This window comes from Heliangelus exortis, chromosome 5 (genome assembly GCF_036169615.1).
Source record: "Heliangelus exortis chromosome 5, bHelExo1.hap1, whole genome shotgun sequence".
Lineage (NCBI taxonomy): Eukaryota > Metazoa > Chordata > Aves > Apodiformes > Trochilidae > Heliangelus > Heliangelus exortis.
Window position 1 is genome coordinate 36264667 of NC_092426.1, and position 16591 is coordinate 36281257.

General features: G+C 36.2%; 1 protein-coding gene across 7 annotated transcripts in view; it reads left to right on the plus strand.

The window, feature by feature from the left end:
- The window catches only part of TTBK2 (tau tubulin kinase 2), a 107663-nt gene that overhangs the window by 36845 nt on the left and 54227 nt on the right, over positions 1 to 16591 (plus strand). For all 7 annotated transcript variants that reach the window (XM_071744628.1, XM_071744630.1, XM_071744634.1 and 4 more), the window contains 3 exons: positions 5512 to 5585; positions 6578 to 6718; positions 9165 to 9269. In XM_071744628.1, the coding sequence (XP_071600729.1) occupies positions 5512 to 5585; positions 6578 to 6718; positions 9165 to 9269 (320 nt within the window). The remainder of the gene's footprint in view (positions 1 to 5511; positions 5586 to 6577; positions 6719 to 9164; positions 9270 to 16591) is intronic.

The following is a 16591-nucleotide window of genomic DNA, read 5'->3' on the forward strand; positions in this document are numbered from 1 at the left end:
ATCTCTTTCTAAAGAACACCACAAAAAAGTGTTGTACTATATAGCTGAGCAAAGAGATTCAGGGACTGCATATTAATTTGCTTTGAATTTTAGACTTTCTAGTCCAGAAATGGATACTAAATTTCAGTATTGCTAATCATAAGCTTAGAAGCAATTTCCCAGGGTTCTTAAAAAAAAAATAAATCTTAAGTTTGTGAGTTTTGAAGAAACAAATACTCTAACTCCTGGGTTTTTAAATTATCTGAATTAATTTTTCAGGTTTTTGGTTTGTTGGGGTTTTTTTCTGCACTAAAAGCTTGATTCTACTTTTTAACAAAAAACATTTATTAAAGTGGTTCTGTGTGAAGCAGGTAAAGTAATAAGGAAAATAGCAATAACTGAAATAAAATATTGGAATTTGCTAGCACTACAATCCAACTTTGTAAAAATATATCCTTATACATGACTTCATAACTGGAGTGCCTTATAACTATTAGGAATTTAAGTATAGTAAATTTTGAGTGTCGATGTTACAGAAATGCTTTTTCCCTAGTAAATTTTTTTTAACTTTAGAAGTATTTTTGAAAATTTTTTTTAACAAAATAATAAAATTATTTGTGAATCATTGCCATAGGGCCTTATAGAAATTAAAATTTTCTTGTCAGTCTTGTTTTGAGCATATAATTCATTAACAACCTAATTCATTAACAACCTGGTTTTACTGAATCATGGCAAATGCTGTCTAGATCAAAAGAAGAGAGTAAGGAAACACCAGAACAGCAGAGCTACTTGTGCAAATAATCTAAATAAAGATCTTTGTCATTTATGTTCTCAATATTATTTCTGAGAAAACAACAAACAGATTTTTGTACAACTGAAACTGATTTTGTGTGAGATCTTTAGAAGGAGCTCCCTTGACAATCCTCCTCATTAGTAAGCAATCTAAAAAATATTCCTTAATTTTTATCTTGTATTATTCTCTTGCACAGACTTAAAAAAACCAAAAAAAGGCAACACTAGAGGAGACTCTTAGTCATTTTTGTGCAAATTCCACATTACAGGGCAACTGTAAGGACTGTTGCAGATGGGTCAGGAAGATGACTACAGAAAGAGATGAGTCAAGGGAGAACCTTTTGTATATATTGAAACTGGACAGATATCTAACTTTATTTTTACGTACATATATTTTTATGCATAGTTAAATTTAATTAAATGGGATTATAGTAAAGACCATTTTATGTTTTACATCAAATCTTTCTTTCTAGGATCCATTTCCATTACTTTTCCTACCTTCCTAAATTTTCAGTATGCAAGAGCTAAAAATCTGAAGCAAAAAGAAAATCAACAAAAATGAACAAAAATGGATAATAGAAAACAACTTCATTGTTGATTCTTCAATAATGTTTTTGATTAAGTGCTTCATTTACCATGTAGAAATCTGACAATTTTTATCCATGCACTTTCAGAGCCAATGAACTTGTAAACAGTTCTTTTAGGATATTTTGGTAATAACCTTCTAATAGTACATCCTCTAGATCAAGTTTTATCTTGTTCTTCTATCCCTTTTTTGGCATATGTATGTGTATATATATATGCATGCATATAATTACTATCCTTTTCTCAAAGGGCTTATGTTCTCTCACTTTCAAGGTGTTCCAGTTACCTTGGACATAAATCAGAGACAGGAATATAATTGTGATGAAAATCCTTTGTCTTGCAAATATTTGGAAAGTTTGATCTATTAATAGTATGTAATGAGAGACTGAGCTGACAGTATCATTCAGAATTCTCTTGATGTGTGGATCTGATTTTAAAAAATGTGCATATTTATTATCATGTACCATTTGGGGGGAAATCATAGAATCATAGAATTGGCTAGGTTGGAAGGGACCTCAGAGATCATCAAGTCCAACCCTTGATCCACTCCCGCTGCAGTTCCCAGCCCATGGCACTGAGTGCCACATCCAGGCTCTTTTGAAACATCTCCAGGGATGGAGAATCCACCTCTTCCCTGGGCAGCCCATTCCAATGTCTGATCACCCTCTCCCTAAAGAAATTCTTTCTAATGTCCAACCTAAACCTCCCCTGGCACAGCTTGAGACCTCTTGTGCCCTCTTGTCTTGCTGAGAGTTGCCTGGGAAAAGAGCCCAACCCCCCCCTGGCTCCAACCTCCTTTCAGGGAGTTGGAGAGAGTGATGAGGTCTCCCCTGAGCCTCCTCTTCTCCAGCCTCAACACCCCCAGCTCCCTCAGCCCTTCCTCACAGGACTTGTGCTGGATCCCTTCCCAGCCTCCTTGCTCTTCTCTGGACCTGCTCCAGCACCTCAATCTCCTTCCTGAGCTGAGGGGCCCAGAACTGGACACAGGACTCAAGCTGTGGCCTCCCCAGGGCTGAGCACAGGGGCAGAATCCCTTCCCTGGACCTGCTGGCCACGCTGTTCCTGAGCCAGCCCAGGATGCCATTGGCCTTCTTGGCCACCTGGGCACACTGCTGGCTCATGTTCAGCTTCCTGGCAATCCAGACTCCCAGGTCCTTTTCTGCCTGTAGCACTGCATGGGGTTGTTGTGGCCAAAGTGCAGGACCCGGCACTTGGCCTTGTTGAACCTCATCCTGTTGGGATCAGCCCAACTCTCCAGTCTGTCCAGGTCCCTCTGCAGAGTGAAGAAACAGGTCTTTAGTAAAGAATTTTATGGATGTAAAATGTCTCAATCCAACAAAACAGCTCTTCCATTCTTTACTAGAGCTAGGCACATTCTCAAGGTTATAAACCTGCTTTTGAGTGTTTTTCAGTTAGAATCTTATTTCACAGAAACTGTGAAACTGAAATGAGAATAGCTGCTGGCAGGAGTGCAGGGATGTCCAATGTTTCATGATTTTTTCCTTTCAGAAATTAAAACAAACTAAAACAGCGTGGTCATTTTATTGCAGGTGTGAAATGGGTCGTAATTTTGTAGGTAGGCATTACAGTGAATAATGAGAAACTTCAAAGCTCTTTTAAGGCCCTGATCTAGCAAAACATGCTTAGATCTGTGAATAGTTGTGTGACTTCTCAGTTATGAAGAGGAGTGTGCTCACTGATAGGGCTATTTATTGCAGCTTAGTCATCAATTGCATCAGCCAGCAATGCTCTTTCCTAATTACTGTTGCCAGAATACTGTTTAACTCTTTAAACGCTGCCTTTTTTGTTTTTTTTTTTTGTTTGTTTTGGGTTTTTTTTTGTTTTTTGTTGTGTTTTTTTTTTTTTTTTAAGAAATCTGCTGCAACAGATGGTTGTTTTGTTTGATCCTGTTGGTGAGCCATCTGTTCTCACAGTCAGATGGGGAGAAGACAGATTTATCACCTCTCACTCAGTGAGAGTGAGACTCACTCAGTTGGTTTCTGTCTCACACACCCGTACAGACTCCTCATTTACAGCTCTCTAATGTAATTTAGTGACAGGTTTTGTCTGGTGTAGGCTGCAAAGCAAGCTGTAGTGATACACTGCAGCCTGGGGAATGGCATGGAGGCTTTCTGCCCTGCCTAAGAAGCTTTTCAAGGGCATAGTTGCTACATTACAGCCTTTTATCATCATCATCATCACCATCTTCCCTCCTTGCTCCCCAGCTGTGTGGCTCATAGGTGTGAGAAAACAGTGTTTTTCTTGCTGAGGAAAAAGGATCTGAAGGTATCTGCAAAGGTGTAGCAGGTGTTCACAGCCACACTGGAGTGGAGGATGATCATGTTATTTGGATAAGGTATACAGGCCCTATTTCTGTCCTTTCTGTGTCCTCAGCTTTTAAGAAAAATTGGTTTCCAGAGTTTACCACAGAACTCAAGTTGCTGGTGCAGTTAAAATGGCTTTTTTCTGACAAACTGAGTTTTGTCCATTTACTGAATTTGTCAGATGAAAACTGACTAATAAGATGTTTCTCTGAAGATGTTCCTTGTGCATACCCACAGTGGCTGTAAAATGAATCATAAATATTTGAGGTGAGACTTCATTAACCAGAAACTGCAATGGATCTAGAAAATTTCATCTTGACAAATGTGCTGCAAATCCTTTTTCTTTATAAAATGATGCTGTCTGTAGCACTGCCTTTATTAAACAAATAGCTGGAAGGAAAAACTAGATGAAAAGCAGATGATAATTATAGCTTAGCACTTAGGTATTTGCAGAGGTTTTTGTGATTTCTTTTAAAATAATTACTGTAAAATAAATAATTCTGATGAATTTTCTTTGGGCCTTTCTCTTTCAATAGTATGTGGCAGGAAGCTTCCTGAGGAAGACACTTTTCTGTCAAGGTGTAGGGCCACGTTTTAGGGTTTTGATGGAGCTATGAGTGCAGCAGTAACAAAAAAGTCATCCCAGGTGTGTTGCTAGATGTAGTAGTGTTTTGATAGTAGGAATTACTTTTTTTTAATTAAAACCCCCCACTTTTATTATCACTTGTTTTTCTATTTATCTATAATATAGTATAATATTTCTATTATATTCTGGTACTCCTAAGGGTAAACCAATAAATGAAAGATACCTTAGGTGATACAGATTTTGTACAGCTTTAATGACCACTTGTAACCATCAGCTTTGCCTTGGCTATGGCTTCCATGGTGACAGAAAAGAAAATAAATGTCTTGAGGGTCTGAAACCCTACAGGTCTCTCTGTCTTTTGTAGACCCTATAAGGTGTCCCAGATTGTCTCCAAGTCCATGAACACAGATGCTGAAATGAGGATGAGGTTGAATTCCCCTTCCATGTCCCTACTGCAATATTTGGGTTGCCTTTTTCTCTATTTACTTAGGGAATCTTATGCTTTGGTTTACATCTGCAAGGTAGCAAAGAGATTATTTTTGACCAGCCCTCTTCTCCTCCACAGTTTGCTCCTTGGACAGGAGAAGTCTTTAAAGAAAACTGGCTTAACCAAAGTGTGATTTACATATTTTTTTAACTGCTACAGTTCTTTTATCTCTGCTTCAGTGTTACCTGAGCTGAATTTGCCTTTTGTAGCTAAACAGCAACAATTGTATTCTGGAAAAAGATATTAATAAATCAGATTAGTTGAATTACATTTTCTACATCTTTTTAAATACAAAACATGACCCATAGGTAACTTCTTTATTTCCTCGTGGCAGCTGCAGCATATAGAAAGAGGAATGGTGGTTAGGAATATTGTCTATAACAAGCCATCAGCTTTTCAAGAAAATAACCTTTTCCCAGTCCAAAATGCCTCAAATCTGTGGACAATTAGGCATGTTGCCATGTATGTTTTCCTATGGAAGGGTGATAGTTGTGGTAGGGCTACATATTTCATGGGAGAAAACTTTTGTTTAATTTGAGGCAAAACTGACATTGATTTTAATGCTGTGGAACTGGGGTGGGGTCTTAGTTTATTAAGGATTTCTAAAATAATATAACTGAGTTTTCCAGTAATTTGCTGGGTAACTAAAGGAATAAACTACAGAATTTCATTATTATTATTATTACTATTATTATTATTACTATTATTATTGTTACTATTATTATTATTACTAACTAACTTGCTTCTTTTTTTCTCAGGAAAAGATCATGTCTGTAGATTCATTGGATGTGGAAGGAATGACAGATTTAACTATGTGGTCATGCAGTTGCAGGTCAGTTTATCAAACAGAGCTCAAAATTCAATTGTGTGTTTTATTTTATTAGCCAAGCATGTATGGAAATACCAATAAAATTTTACAGTATAACAAATTAACAAAAAAACCCCACCAAAACAGAAATCATTAACGAATAGTAGTGAGCAAACCTAAAGTGAGCATATCCACATATCTTTACCCTTTTATATTCCATCCATAATTCTCTCAGAAAGGAGAGAGTTTGCATCCTCAGAAAGATCTGACTGTTGAAAGAGTAAATTGTCATTTCTTCTGAGATAATTCACCTTTCTTTGAAGTCTACACTTAAAGATAGTCTAAAATATAACATCAGTCTGCATTTTGTTGACTTTTTGATTAAAGTGAAAACATGCCTTTCACAAGTGAAAGTACCACTCAATTTCACTTTTATGTTACTGAAAGACTTTGAGAAGGGATAAAATGAGTGATTAGCACTTCAAGCTTATGGAGTTATGGTTCTTCATCATCTTGGTGAATGTGAATACTGGTAAAAGAAGTGTGCTATTCATGCTACTGGTTATCTGTTTATTTTCTCAGACAAGAGTTGTTTGTCATGGGTTGAGTGCATATCCTACTTTGTATGTTTTACACCTGTTTCATTAAACTGTCCTAGATATATTGTATAATGAAATAAATTACATACTTATCCTTAAGGAGGTGGGTGTAAAGAAGTCTTGTTGGGCATTTTCTCAGTGTTGGGCCTTTTTTTGTGTGTGACAGTTTCTACATTAACTGATAGTGTGTGTGCTGGTCTTCTAGTAGAGATGAATTTGGTCCATGTTACTTGGGAGTAGAAGGATACTAAATTGATATTTTCAAGAAGAGATCCTAAATTTCATGTTGAAGATACTTGAGGACACACGCTCATCACATTTACAAGAGATTGTTATCTTATCCAGGAACAGCTAAAGAAGACTGAATCTCAGAATTTGGGGTTTTTTTTAATGAAAACTTCCTCTCAATCTGAGCAGGGTAGGAACTTGGCAGACCTGCGCCGGAGCCAGTCTCGAGGGACGTTCACCATCAGTACCACTCTGCGCCTTGGGAAGCAGATTTTGGAATCTATTGAAAGTATTCATTCTGTGGGATTCCTGCACAGGGACATAAAACCAGTAAGTCTGCTCATTAAATGAAAAGAAACAAGTAAAATGTGGTCATTAGATGGCCATGGAAACAAGAGAACATGGAAACAAGTTAAAATGGAGAGATGAGAAGGGACAGAAACCTGAATGTTTATTCATCAGAGAGGGAAGATTATTTTCCTGCTATTGTTGTTGCAATCCAGCATTAATTAACTTAGGCCTTCTGTTATTGTCTTCATTTACCTAGGCCTCCTTGAACTTTTCTGTACATAAAACTTCCAACTCTTCTATTGTAGCATTATGCAATTAAGGGTATTTGCAAGAGATACAACAAATGGATGATAGGAATTGATATTTTCACATAATAAGTTCAAAAGAATGCATTCTAGCTAAATTGTGTATTTCTAAGCTCCTCAATACCATTTTTAAAAATTTAGATATAATGTACTTATAATCAACAAAGAAAGGACAGACTTTGAGAAAACTATTCAGTAGTTTTATTGTGCAATTCTAATAAAATGTCTTGCCAAAATGTCATGAATGTGGTGCCTTTCTGATGGCATCATGATTTTGTTACTATTTTTTCAGTTGATCTTTATTCCTGAAATTGCATCAGCTGTTTTTCATGTTTCATATTTGCAACATTAAAAATACAGTTAGAAGCTTTAAAAAAATTTAATAATTTGAGAAAAAATAAGATCTTGTGTTTTAAATCTTGTATGATTTAAAAATAAGATCTTATTAAAGATCTTATTAAAGTTCTTATTAAAGATCTTATTAAAGATAAGATCTTGTATTTATCTTTTAAATAAGATCTTGTGTATCTTACATATTTTTACATAAATATGTGAATTTCCTGTCAATGGCATGATGTTTGCATAAAAACCTCTCAAGTTTCTCTAAGTAGGGAAGTTTAATTTTCATCATTTCTTCTGTGCAGCTTTTGTAAAACTTGTGTTCTCCCTGAGCCATCCCCAAGATTTCATTTAATAGGTAGAGGACACAGGGACAGTGAATGTCAAGTGAAATAGGTGGGATGGAGTTTTTAGGTGGGCAGGATTTTAATGGTGGAAGCAATATTCAGGCTTTGAATGGAAAGGATGAATCCATCTGGCAGGATGGCTTGAGGACATCTTTGTTATCTAGCTGTATCTTGGAGTCTGTGGGCTCAAACAGAATAGAAATTGAGAATGCTGTTAGATAATGGTGAAAAAAAACCATAAAATTAAACATTGAGTCAGGAGAATCAGCAATTTGAGACAGTATATTAGATTCATTTTAAAAGAATTTTTCCTGGTATGTTGTGATTTAAGCACAGAAAAGAAGACATGGTTGCTTTCTAGCATACAGTTTCCCAGCCTTAAAATTACAAGTCCATTTTTTCTCTTATTAAATATCTTCTCAATAGATTACAGTAAAAGCAAGTTGATGCCAAGCTGAGCAGTTGAAATTCTTGCTTGGTTATTTGCCCTGTGTGATGAACAAGCCTGTGCTGAAATCTGTTCCATTTAACAATAATGGTGATCACAATCAATTCATGGTTTTGATTTGTTTTTTACCCTCAACCTTTGACATTGCAGATTTATTTAGAACAGTACAAAACTGTTAACAAAACCAGTCTTTCTAAAGTTAATTGCATTAAGCTCTCAGCTTGCTCAAATGGGCAAGAACTTGTTTTTGTATAATTTTATTTATTTATTTATATATATATATATTTAAAATACCACATCATTTGAAGGGGATTTTGTGAGAGAGACTGGAAATGCTCAGGCAGCATATTTAGATTTCATGAACTAGCAGTGTTGAAGATGATCTTTTTTTCTTTTTTAAAGGGCTAACATGGAATTTTAATCCATACAGGCAACTAAGACAATTTATTGAAATTTTTCAGAATTCATGACCTCCGTAACTACTCAATGAATTCCCAGATCTTACTTTTTTGGCTTTTTTTGTGTGGTTTGTGTTTTTTTTGTTTGTTTGTGTTTTGTTTTTGTTTTGTTTGTTTGTTTTCTGTTTTTTTGTTTGTTTTTTTTTTTTAAGCTTGGTTCTTCCCCCTCCCATGAAAAGAAGACATTTTGTACCCTGTTCTGTATCCTGCATATAGGGTATCAGTGTGGGGTTTTTAGATGCAGTTGTTAGCCTCCAGGTTAGTAGCTTTTAGAAATATTCAAATCAAAATACATGAGTGGGTGACATGATTGGAAAAATCTTGCTAAATATGAATATATTCTAATTGAAGAAGCAAGATGATCTCTTTGAACCCTGTAGGCTCCTGCTGAGATACACTGGGTTGGATGTGTGAATTTTTAACAATGTTTTCTTCAAATTTAATGGGAGTTTGATAGAACTGAAAATATCAAAGGAAGGCTAGAGTAGAAGATGGATTTTCTGTGGTTGAGTTACTGCATTAATACATGCCTGTGTTGTAGTATGTGAGTGCATCTGTATATCCATCTATATTTGTTTTTCTTCCTAGTCTAACTTCGCAATGGGACGCTTTCCAAGCACCTGTAGGAAGTGTTACATGCTGGATTTTGGCTTGGCAAGGCAATTTACCAACTCATGTGGGGATGTCAGACCAGTAAGATACTTTCACTATTATCAGTTGTGTTGATACAATGTGTAATTGTACTGACTTTTTATCTGGAGAAATATGGAAGTTGCATTGAAGTGGTAACAGATCTAACTTGACAAACATCATCCCAGGTCAGGAATGCCATGTGTTTTATTGATTATATTAAAAGATTGCCTGTTGGGAATTAACTGTGTTTCTGATTTTTTGGCTTGAGACAGCTGTAGTCTGTGATTTTTGTGGATTATATATTTTTTGATTTGGAAAATCAAGCAACAAATAGGTTGTCATTAAGTATCAGAGTAATAGACTGGAGATGAATTTCACTTGATGCTATATACTGCATTGCCAACAATAAAAAAAACTATGTAGAAGAAAAAAGTCAAATACTACTAAACTGAATATATTATTTTCTGAAAAAGAAAGTCTGAATAATTAAAACATTTTTTGGACACTAATTAGAATACATAAGAGGATATAATTAAGTGTAGTTGCTGCATTCCCATGTGATGCAGTCTTAAGAAAATCATCCATAAAAGTATATCAATGAGGAAATCACAAATTTAAGTACAGTAGAGGCTCCCTAATTCACTGATAGTCCTTTTGTTAATTTCAAAACCTGAAAATGAACAAGGCAGGGACACAGTACATGGTGATGTTTTAAAGAAATATATTTTCTGAATTAAACTAGTTTAGTTTTCATGTTGATGGTGGAACTGAATAACATACTGGTCATTTATTATTGTCATGTGATTTGAGTGGTAGAAGCCATCTCTACAGGATTTTCAATTTCATTTTACCTAAAAAGCTGGGAAAGTGGCAAATTCTTGTGTGCAAATGATAAGGCACGTGAATTAGCAAGGTAAATCAGTGGGGTTGTGCTGTACTCTATTTCTTCAGCCATAATGCTGGACACTGCAATGAAAGTAAAGAGCAGGGGAGACCAACAGAGTGGCTGCTGCTGTTGGAAAGGTGTGCTAAGTATTTTAAGTAGTTTTTAAATTTTTTTTTAGATTTCTCAGTGTCCATGTTGTGTTGTGTATGTTTGGCCACTTATAGTGTTTTTCTAAGTGACCTGTAATTTCACAGAGAAAGCAGTTCCCAAGATTTTCATATATAGACACACCAATGGTAGGGTTTTCTGAAAAAAATAAGTGATAACAATGAAAGTTTAAGAGTTTTGGTATTCTTTTGCACCAACTCAGCTCTTGCCTTTTGTTTTTCATTGCAGTGCCCTACAGTGTAACTGAAATAATTCTTCAATGTAATCTGTTCAGAATTTTCTGACAGTGTAATACAAATTAGTAGAATAGCAGTGAGGGGAGAAAAAAAACCTGGTTTTATTTTTCTTTAATAGTTAGAAATGGCTCTTGTATAGATAACAACCATACTTTTGAGCTTGCTTACTAATACAGTTTGTTAACATTTTCACTAAATGTGCTTCTCCTTAAGGATATCTTTCTAAACTTCATTAAATTTCTTCAGCAGATACTGCAAATAACCTGCAAATGCATGTACTCCATAAACATAGTACTCTGTTGACTAGAGTTTGTTCCTTACTTGGGGCTGATAATTGGATTTTTATGATAAAAAAATTCTTTGCTACATACCTGAGTTCTACAGAAAGCAGCCAGTCCCATTGAGATTTTCTATATCACCCCTCAGTTCTTGAAATTCCATGATTTATTCTAAAAGAATCAGAAGAGAAGTTCTGGAAATTACAATATCGGGCTTTAGTTCTTTGGCAGCTTTGTATTTCCCCCAACATTAGGGAATTACTGGTGGCCATAAATCTGTTTGCTCAACTGAAAAAATACAGAATAGGCTTATATGAGAACTGTTGAAAGAAAAAAAGTTCATGACAGGGCTGTATTTCCCTCTGGAAGACTATGGCCAGCACCACTGGCTTGCATATACATGTTATTAGTCAGCTTCAAGGCTAGCAGAGAAGAATTTAGATGCCTGCTTCAACAAACAAGGCTATATTGAGTTTGTGTGAAATTGCTTTTTCAAAAGCTCAAGCATACTCAGTTTTGGGTGGCTAGTAGAATATTCCTTGAAATCATCATGGTACACTCTCAAATCCTTCCTTGTCTGTCTTCATTCCAAATCATATTGGAGATACAGGCTTCCTACAAATTCTTGTGGGCTTAAAAAACCAGATTTGTTTCAGCTGCATTCAAGAACAGCTTGAAATTAGTTGCTGAATTAAAAACAAGCAGCTAGAAAACCAGTCATCTAACATGAAGAATGGGATGGCATCCAGAGGGACCTTGACAGGCTTGAGAAGCGGCCTTGTGCAAACTGCATGAAGTTCAACAAGGCCGAGTGCAAGGTCCTGCACCTGGGCTGAGGCAATCCCATGCATGAATACAGCTTGGGAGGAGAAAGAATTGATTTAGGGCATTCCCTGAGGAGAAAGACTTGGGGGTGGTGGTGGAACAGGAACTTAACATCAGCCATCAATGCGTGCTTGAAGCTGAGAAAGCCAATGCTGTCCTGGGCTGCATCAAAAGCAGCACAGCCAGCCCATCAGGGGAGGTGATTCTGCCCCTCTGCTCTGCTCTTGTGAGACCCCACCTGAAGTACCATGTCCAGTTCTGGAGTCCCCAACATAAGAAGGATGTGGAGCTCTTTGAACCTCTAGAGGAGAGATATAAAAATGATCAGAGGGCTGAAGCACTTCCCCTGTGTACACAGGCTGAAGAAGTTGGGGTTGTTCACACAGGAGAAGAGGAGGCTCTGAGGTCACCTGGCAGCAGCTTTCCAGTACTTGAAGTGGGCCTACAAGGAAGCTGGGGAGGGACTCTTTGCACAGCTATGTAGTGAGAGGACAAGAGGAAATGGTTTCAGACTTAAGGAGGGGAGATTTAGGCTATACATGAGGGAAAAATTGTTTCCTGTGAGAGTGGTGAGATGCTGGAACAGGCGGCCCAGGGAAACTGTGGCTGCCCTCTCCCTGGATGCGTTCAAGGCCAGGTTGGATGGGGCCTTGAGCAACCTGGTCTAGTTTGAGGTGTCCCAGACCATGCCAAGGGGTTTGGAACTGGATGATCTATAAGGTTCTTTCCAACCCAAACCATTCTATGATTCTAAGAATTTCAGCTTAAATTGGTAATATGCAGAAAGTTCCAAGTGGCTGAATGTAAGATCTAATATGGAAAGTAGTGGCTGATATTTAAGTACAGATTTTACTACAGGTGCCATAAATAATAAATTGGTGGTGAAGTTCACAAACAAGCAGCAGTGCTAATGAGTCTGGAGAATTTTTTATGAAGTTCCAGTAATATTCCAATAGAAAATGTTTACACTTCATAATAGCATAAAGGTTTATTCAGGTTAGAGAACTTAAATATTTTTGGTCGTAGCTATAGTAATTCCTTTTTTGTTTTACATTGTTTTGATAATGTTACCCTTCCAAAGTGCATCAAAGAAGCTACTTATTTTTATTTTTAAGGTTCTTGGCCTGCACTGCATATTATCTTTTATTCATAGTAAAGATGGTGACCTGTGTCCATTGTCTTCATCTGGAGTTTTAATGAAAGAAACTTCATTCTTTGCTTCAGACTGTTCCTTATATTGAAAGAGAGAGTTCTGTAACCACCCAGAACCTCAATATTTTCATTTAAATCTCTGGAGGCAAAACTGGAAAAGTATCATTATTTTCTGTAGGAGTTGAAAATAATCTTTGTCCCTTAAGCTTTAAGATACAGTCTGTTATGAGTGTAATTATTTAAGGTTTTAATGGAAAGGATGTTTAACAGCAAAAAGTGAAATTTAGTGTCTGTAGAACTACAAAATGATGGAGAGAATACTACATATGGAAAATATTTCTAACAAGAGAATGATAGGAAGTCTTATTTATGCAGGCATTGTGTACATCTTGCTGGCTTCTTCTTTTGAATTACTGAAAAAGTTGTTTAAACATTGCATTTTCACTTTGGCTGTTACTAGTTGCTTCTTATACACAGGTTTGGAGGTGGTTTTTTTTTTAGTTTTTTTTCTGGTCCCTTTGTTATTTTCTTTCTGAAAAGTTATGGTGTTTCCTTAGACTTCTTACCTGAAAGAATGGTCAAGGAAGAGAGCTTAGAAGGGGAAAGCCCTTCTTGAAGGTCATCCAAGTAGCTCAGTGGATTCAAGCCTTGCTTCTGTATTAAAGGACACCCCAGAATTTTGTTGCCATGCTTGTCAGATCCTAAGACATCTCAGTGTCATTTTCATGGATGTCATTCATCTTTGTACTACTCATCTTAATGTCAGACTCCATGGTGATTTAGCACCATTAAAACCACACTACCAGGGAGTCCATTCAGCTGTAGCTGCTCCCATCTAAACAGGAAAAAAATGCAGGTTTGATATAAAGATCTCCTCAGAAAGTAACATTTAAAAGACAGGAATAAGAGTCCCAAGTGAGCAGTTTGGTTGTTCAACACTTGTAGTGCTTGCTGTATTTCTCATTGCATTTTGGAGTGTCACATGTGGACTGTTTACAGAATTGAGGAACAAGCAGTTTTCAGCCCATTGCTGTTTTTCCCCCAGTGGGATTTGCAGTTGTGTGATTTCTCACCCTTGGATCAGGTTATCTAAAATGACCTTCATTTGGTTTGCAGCAGCCAGATGACAATGTGGCTGCTTATGAAAGTAAAAAAGTAAGACTTGAAGGAGAGGCATTGTATTCTCTTCTATAGGAAGATAATGGAATCTCAGAAATTGCTTCTGCAGGTATTAATATCATCTTTTCCCACCTTTTTGTATCTATCAAATCCCCTTTTTCAAGGAAAGTGCCAAACAATCACAAAGCTTAAGCTTTTAAAGTCAGTAAGCAGCAGTTAAGCAGGGCTACAGGATGCACTGATTTTTACCTATCTGAAGGATATAAATGATTTCTCTTATTAATTATCAGTTAGGTTTTCCTCATGTATTGGGAACCAACCAGTGATGTGTTCTTTGGGTCATCCATTCTATCTGACCTAAGCTTTCCAATACAAAGGATGGTATGGAGTTAAAGAGCAGAGGGGTGTCTCTGTTTTTAAAAATGGGGAATAAATTGGTAAAAACACAGATGTATATGCTTTTTGTTTGAAAAAAATGGTATCCAATTCCTTCCTTATTCTTCCTGGTTTCTGTCTGTCATCATCTTTCTTGCCTTTTACATAAGCTTCTTTTCCCAAGTTGCAGCTGAAATAACCAAAATTTCTTCTAATTCTTGCTGCAGAAATGTATCATTTCTACCTCCAAAAAATGAGAGCTCTTTTTCAAAAAGCAATGAAATAATACATCTCCTGTTCGTTTCCCAAATATTTTAGTTATAGATGTCTATTCCCTTCCCTACAAAGTGTATGCAGTTTCTAAATCTTACTTTACACAATGACTGTGGAGGTTGTAATCAGTTGTAAAGTTGGTCAAAAGTGATAGAATTTAGTTAAAATGTAATACAGCAACTGTAGAAGAAGAAATAAAGCTTCCTGGTATTCCATAATGATTACCTGGACTGTAACTTTAAATTCATCATTTTCTTTAAAGGAAAATATCACCCCTCTTTATAAAGAGGAGTAAGAGTTCATTTCAGGCAATTATGGGAAGAAATGTTTAGAGAGATGATTTTATGTAATAAAAATGTTTGTGTTCAAGTTTTATTAGTCTTCCCCAGTCTCTGAACATACAGGCAAAAGGAAATTGCTTTGTTGTTCATCTTAAAGTCCCAGGGGTTTTAGATGCTATTGGATTATTCAGTCAGCAGACAGAGTTTCCCACTTACTCCAGATATTAGTCTTAAAATGCAACAGTTGTAGTTTTCTTATAGTATCATTTTACAGCAGTGGTCTGCTTCAGTTGGTAAATCTAAGAATCTGAAAGAAAAATAGACTAGCATGAAAATGTAAAGCAAAAAACATGCTTTGCAAACTTTTTCATGCTACAAATAGTTGTGTCTTGCAGTTGTGTCAATGACTGTGTTTGTAAGGAGCTAACTGCAAAGGGAAGGATACATCCTTTGTATCTCAGGAATAAAATAATTGTAAAATGTGCTGCAGAGAGTAGTGAAGGGCAGCAGTTCATGACATTGTATTATCTGACAGTATTACCTGGTTGGAACTTGAAAGTCAGAAACAAACATTTTTAGCAGTTTGTAGGATTGGGAAGGATATAAGAAAGGACAAATGTGTATCATAGTGTTGCTTGAAAGGGTGGAGAATAATTCACATTTGTTTAAAAATGAGAAATTACATAGTGTTATTTTATATGTTCTGATCAATTTACTTAACCTCATTTTATTAGCTAAAGAGATTGAAGTCTGACTTAAATATATAATGAAAAAGTTCAAACTTTTCAGATGAAACCTCAAATGCACAGGCAAATGTCATATTGTAGATGTAGTACTAATGTTATGTGCATTAAAGTGCAGGTGAAATGTACCTATTCTGTATATTGTATATTCACTTTAGGAGCAATAGAGAAAGGGAGAAGTCTTGTAGATAAGGACTTTTGAAATGTATTTGCTCTGTTAACATATGGTTCACTATTTACAGTGGGCAGTTTTCTTGTGTAGGGTTTTTTTCTGTACATGAGTACATGTTTATTGAAGATGTAGTATTATTTGAATGAAATTGTTCTGAACACTTGTATGCAGTATCTAAAATGAAAGATACCAGTCTCTAGTATAGTCTCTTCTAAACTGTGAAAAGATGTATAAGCAAAGGGCACAGTAAGTTTTCTGCACCTGTGCTGTTCTCTGTGGTTTGGACCTTGGCTCTTTCCTCATTTTATTTCTGTTTGCTTGGAACATATTTTGACCAGATATACTTCTGGGAAGCCTTGAAAAACAGTTTGTGTGTAGCTAGGGATAGGATGTTGGGCAGTAGTATGTGTGTATAGACTTCCAAAAGCAAATGTTACATGTTGGGGACAGTAGTAGGATGCAGGTATTTGGAGTAGATGTTGAATTAAATTCTAGTTGGAAGTTCATAAGGAAACACTCATTGGTGAGAGGAGCCTTGTCTGGTGACAGGAAAGAATGGAAGAGAGAAAAATGCTTAGGGGAAGGAGAAGAAAAACCACCAGGGACAGTGTAGGCTGTTGAAAGAAGGATAGGAGGAAAAAGGAGAAGGGGAATAAATTGTTGGAGAGAGAAAGCCAATAATTCAATTAATGGTGTAGTTAAGAATTGATTACTGCAAAGTAGGGTATTTAGAATTTAATTGTAGGGAGACTCTCACTAATAATCAAACATAGACATTTAGCAGGATGGGACTTTATATATCTATTCATCTGCTGCTTATTGCTTTTTGAGAGTGTGGTGAAAGGGTTATTTTGCCTTCCATTTTGTTTCCCAT